The sequence below is a fragment of the Pinus tabuliformis genome, chromosome J (genome assembly GCF_031772625.1).
Source record: "Pinus tabuliformis cultivar Carrire ecotype Pingquan chromosome J, CPIR1, whole genome shotgun sequence".
Lineage (NCBI taxonomy): Eukaryota > Viridiplantae > Streptophyta > Pinopsida > Pinales > Pinaceae > Pinus > Pinus tabuliformis.
The window spans coordinates 1,084,671,188-1,084,677,099 of NC_142295.1; the positions used below are offsets into that span (position 1 = coordinate 1,084,671,188).

Consider the following 5,912-nt stretch of genomic DNA (forward strand, 5'->3'; position numbering starts at 1 on the left):
TTCTTTTTTAATGAAAGTAAATGGTTTTGTATATTACACACCTAACCTATATGTCGTTAAAGGTCATGGCCTGAGTGCACCATTCCATAAGAAACTGTCAAGCCTACATCATTTATAACTTCCCTGGTATTTTGTACTTGTATCTTCTATTATATAATTTCAGGAAAACAACAATTTTTCAATGCTGAGATTTAATTCAATTTATCAAGCCCCTGGAGTGGCTGATTAGAATTTCTTACTTTTGTTATTATCATGAAACATTACCTTATATACAAGAAAGAGAACATTTTGTCAATATGAAAGGTATCTTGAAACCCTGTAATGGTAAATAGGGGTAATGTTTTTTTTTTCAAATTTAGGTGGTTCCCAATATTTGGCTATAACTCATCTAAGAGTCTTACAATATTCTACTTTGTTTATTGTTTCACAGATGTATATATTAATATTTATTTACAACATTCAATTATTTCTAGGTATATTTATATATATGTGCCTTTTTTCCTTATATTATTTATTCATATATTTTTTTCACATCACTTTGCACATTTTCCTAAAAAAAAGGCCCTGTATTTACAATTAAGCACTTAGGAATGGGTACATAAACTTTCTTCTCACGGAGATTTAAAGAAAAAAAATCATTCCAACATATTTACTTATGTAGTTTATGAAACTAAGTCTATCACAAAGCACACGATGGAGATACGATGCTCAAAACCAGCAAGAATTAATTTTCCCACTAAGCGAATCTCCCCTCTAGCCATTCTCACATCCCACACAACTACCATGACAATGACAATGACCACACACACAATGGAGATAATATGCTCATAACGAACAACAATTAATTCTTCTACTCACCAAATCTCTCCTCTAGCAAATTTCAAATCCCACACAACTACCATGACAATGAGAACGCACACAATGGAGACAAGATGCTCATAACCAGCAAGAATTAATTTTTCCACTAACCAAATCTCCCCTCTAGCCGACTTCACATCCCACACAACTACCGTGACAATGACAAAACCTGGTCCAATGCTTATAGATCATAATGAACATAATAGGAGAAATAAAAACATAATAGGAGAAATAAAAAAAGAACATAATAGGAGAAATAAAAAAGAAAAAAATGCACAATTCTTTGTGTCTATCTTATTTTTAGTAAAGAAAAAATTAATATAAATTACCACACAATTTTACCGTGAATATCAAACAACAACAAGGAACATTTCATTTAATAAGGTTCTTCATTTTTCTATCTAAAGTTATGGTCATAACCCTTGAGATGCATATTTCCTTTCATTGCAGGTTTTCATGCGGGGGTGTAACTAAACATGGCTACAATTGGGATGTGATTGGAAGAATGATTAACGAACGAAGTGCACGGTCCTTCACCTCCTCCTCATCAATAATCTCTAGTAAATACACTGCCTTCAACTTCGTGGCACTGTAGAACATGTAATCCAACGTCACCTAAAAATTGCCTCGACGATTTCTCACGAATGTAGTGAAACGTGGCTCCCCTACTTGACCAACAATTTTCTTCAACAGGTCTTCTATGGGAACATTACATCAAGGATAGGAAAGATAAGTGTTTTCTTAAGGTATTGAATGAGGAAACTAATCCAAAATTTCCTCAGGTAAGGGATTCTCTCAAGTTATGGGAGTTCAATTTTTTAAAGCGTAATTGATTGGGGATAAAATATCAAAAAATAATGTTATTATAAAATAATTGTAATGATTTAGGTGTTTAAGTTGTTTTTTATTAAATTCATTATAAAATAATTTTAACGATTTAGATGTTTATAAGTTGTTTCTTATTAAATTAGAACTTAATTCAGTTAATCCAACTACTTACAAACACATTAAGAAATAATTTTTTAATATGATCTAAAATCAAATTAATTTTTGTTAAGTTTTAAACATGGTTAAAAAAGAAAAAATTGAAATCTTATTAATATAAACAAAAAAAGGATACAATCAAGAAATAAATGATTCTAATAACTTAAATCGAGGAGGGAAAGGGAAGCCTATCAAAACCACTGAGGAGTGCTAATATAGCTACTTACCAACAACACAACAAAGAAATTCCTAAGGTGATTTGAAGCAATGTTTCAGTGTTTTCATTTAAAATTTAGGAGCAATGTTTTAGTGTTTTCATTTAAAATTTAGGAGCATGTTGCTTTTATGAGTTAGGAGTACGAAGGGGAAAAATAAATTAGGAATTATATAGGATTATGAATAGAAAAATATTATAAAAATAAAGTTATACAATTGATTTGCTTTTTTATTATTCAAATATTCCAAAATTTGAGATTATCAAAATTATTTCAAAATTTGAAACTATATTATGAGAGATAAGGGGATAAGTTGTTTTACAAATTCTTTCCATTGTCAATTCACAAGAAGACAAACTAGACAAAGACAACTGCATTTAGTCCGAGCTTTAGCATTTCTCACCTATCTATAGATTTAGGGCTTTCATTTTTTTTTACTTTTATTTTAGCAAAAATACCATTTTATACTGTAAAGTTCTCCTACTCTACACAATGATTTTAGATGATTATATTTTATAAGACACCAGGCATAAGAGTGCATCATAATATTGTGCTCTTTATGTTAATGAAAATCTATGAATAAATTTCTAGCTTTAAACATTTTATTGAACCATTAACATATATTTCTTTGAAGGCCTTGTCTATACTCTAGAGATAGAGGTGTTGGGTTTATAGATCAGGGGATTTGAAATTGGTACTTGAATAAAGATGAGAGGATGATAAGGTAAAAACAAAAAACAAAAAAAATCATTTTTTTATAAAATTGAGTTATTCTCATACATTTTCAATTATATAATTTAAACTTATTTATATGGTTAATAAAATATATACATTTTTTAAGATTTAATTAATTATAATTTAAAAACATGAGAAGAATTATATAGTTTAAACTTATTTATTTATATTGTTAATAAAATAAATACACTTTTATTTTTCTTGAAGTTTAATTAATTGTAATTTAGAAAACATGAAAATGATTGTAATTTAAAAAACATGAAAATAATTGAAATGATAAAAGTAAAAAAAAAAACTAAAATACATCCAAATGAGCTTATTTTTTTAAAATTGCAATTATCAAAACTATTGAAAAAATTAATATATATAGAATATATTTTCAGTGAATCATAATGTTAGGATAACATGTTTCCAATAATCAAATTTCTAAATCAAAGAGAATAATCACACTGTGAGAATAACATGATTTTAAATAATCACATCAATTAAAAATCAAAACTAATAGATGATTGATTCTATCTCATCTCAGCGATTTAAAAACATAAATTACTCCACAATTTTACAGCCACTAAGAACCAGCTAGGAACATTTCGCTTCCTCAGTTTTCTATTGGTATCAGTGGCTTTGGCCATAACTCTTCAGTTGCATATTTCCTTATGCTGCTATTTTGGATGTGGAGATATAACTAAACTCGGCTGCAATTGGGATATGATTGGAAGAATTATTAACCGAAGGAAGTGCATGGTACTTCACGTCCTCGTCGTCAATTAAATCCAGCAAAAACACCAACTTCAACTTCGTGGCATGGTAGAAAATGTAATCTAACGTTCCCTGAAATTTCCCTCGGCTATTCTCAATGAAGGTAGTGAAATGCGGCTCCCCGTTTTACCATCCATTTTCTTCAACGCGTCTTGTAGGGGAAGATTGCATAGGGAATACTTAAAATAAGCATTTGCTAAAGGTATTCTATGACGAAACATGAGTTTAGTGGATGGATCATAATCCAAAATTTCTTCATATAAGGGATCCACAGGTAAGAAGTGAGTGGGGAGTGCTTCCGGACAAAGAATTGAGGTCTCCACATAGTACAACAGGAATATCGTGGACAAACTTCTCCAAATCTTTGAGCAAGTAGTAGACCTGCCATAGCTTTACATCACTGTTTTTATTATTTGCATGGATGTGGGTATTGGTTATGCACAGACGTTCACTAGTTTCTTTTATGGAAAGGATGACATGCAGGGCAATGTTGTCTTTATATCTCAAATTAATCGAACACAAAGTTATCAAGTCAAATTGATTCAGTTTATAAAACGTTGCACAACCATCAACAGTTGGAATGTTGCCTTCTCTCTGCTTTCGCTTAAACATCCCTTCATATCCTAATTTGGCCAATTCTGGATGGAAAAAATCAGAAAAATGGTTCTGTTGTACCTCCTGGAGGCAAATGATGTCAGGGTCGCACTCTAATATTTCCTTCAACAAGTTTTGTCTGCGATTTTCCCATCTGAGCGCGAATGGAGGACAGTTGGGGAACTGCTCTGAAGTAGCATACACGTCCGCCAGAATGTTGTATGTCACAACTCTGAATGATGGACCCCTCAAACTTCTATCATACCTGTCGTTGTAAAGTTGAATCATTCGCCTAGGAACGGGGTGGGGAAATGGAATAACTGGCTCAGTAACGAAAAACCCCTTTCCTTCAACTTCTAGAAGTAATACCTTGCCTACGTCCTGCGTGTTGGGTTTATAAGACTCGGAGGCAGACAACAACATATGAGTGTTGTTTGGAGAAATGCATTCACCAACACTATGGACGCAATACCATCTCTGCCTCCTTAAATCCTCATCGTCATCCCTGAAATGACCGTCTACCACATCTTTTACACTCAGCGTTATATCAACAATAGGTTCTATGGAAACCCTTTTCAATTTCATTTTTGCCAGTAACTGTAATTCCCCTTCGATAACAACAACTTCTCCTCCCATGTTCTACCAGCTTTAGCGTTGTTACCCCTTTCAAACGAGCTTCTCAACTTTTTAATAAGCCGTACCAGTCAAATTTTCTTTTTTGGGTTAAGATCGATGCTCTGCTGTATAAACGGAAGATATGGATCCGTGATTTTACCCGCTCCTCAATGAACAGAAGAGATGGATTAGTGCTCCATAAGCTTTTTGTATATATAGCTTAAATATGTTGTATGTTAAACCAAAAAAAACTATTGAACTTCGAGCTTGGTTAAAACGTCGGCATTTGGATAATTTCGGAAAGACTGAAATATTAAAAAAAAAACATATTTTTGAAACGAAGTTGGCAATCTTACTCGTATTTTGGCAACTGGAATAAACAAATGATTTTGTCTACGTTCATGCAATTAAACTAGCTTTACTTGTTTCTTTTCCTCTCCTACAATTAGAATAGGGTTATTTGTTATTCTTTACTTTTTTCTTCGAATAAAGTACATCTACTTTCTATTATTTTCTGTAAATAAGGTAGGTTTACTGTTTCCCATTTATTTTTCTACAAAATTAGAGTATGTTTACTTCTTTTTTTTTCTAAATTTTCTAAGTATTTTTTGTATTTTTTATATAAAGTGAGGTCATTGTACAACATAGTTTCCCTTGAGGTGAATGAGATCCACCAAAGGACAATACATTACATGTTGCACAGATAGCTTTGACCCTCTTAAGTTTGTGTTTGTACAAACATGAAGCTAATGATTGAAGTCAATACAGCAAAGACAATTAACATTCTTATTCTAACACTAAGGGGCCGTGATATTATCAAAAATAACAATAGACTGAATCTCATTAAAAATAATTAATGCAATTTATATTCAAAAGTTCAAAGCTAAAATCATCAAGGTATAAGAAAATCTTTCTTTCAAAACACTAAACACCCTCGTCCATTGATTATTCTTCAATATATGAATGATTGTTGTCCATTGATTATTCTTCAATATATAAAATGATTGTTGCTTCTTGAAAATACAAATGGTAAATATATTTTCGAAAGTAAACTAAATCTCAGTTCATGGACTTTATGCCTCCTATCATAAGTTTGACTTGTTGGTCATAAAACTAGAAAATGGAAGCATCATGCAATATTTGTTGATGATG

General features: G+C 31.4%; 1 protein-coding gene across 1 annotated transcript; it reads right to left on the minus strand.

Moving 5' to 3' along the window:
* Positions 1-3,806: 3,806 nt before the first annotated feature.
* On the minus strand, positions 3,807-4,781 carry LOC149230754 (carbon catabolite repressor protein 4 homolog 1-like). Its single transcript, XM_089381411.1, has one exon. It carries the CDS (start codon positions 4,779-4,781, stop codon positions 3,807-3,809), a length of 975 nt encoding a protein of 324 aa, XP_089237537.1.
* Between the last annotated feature and the right edge of the window lie 1,131 nt (positions 4,782-5,912).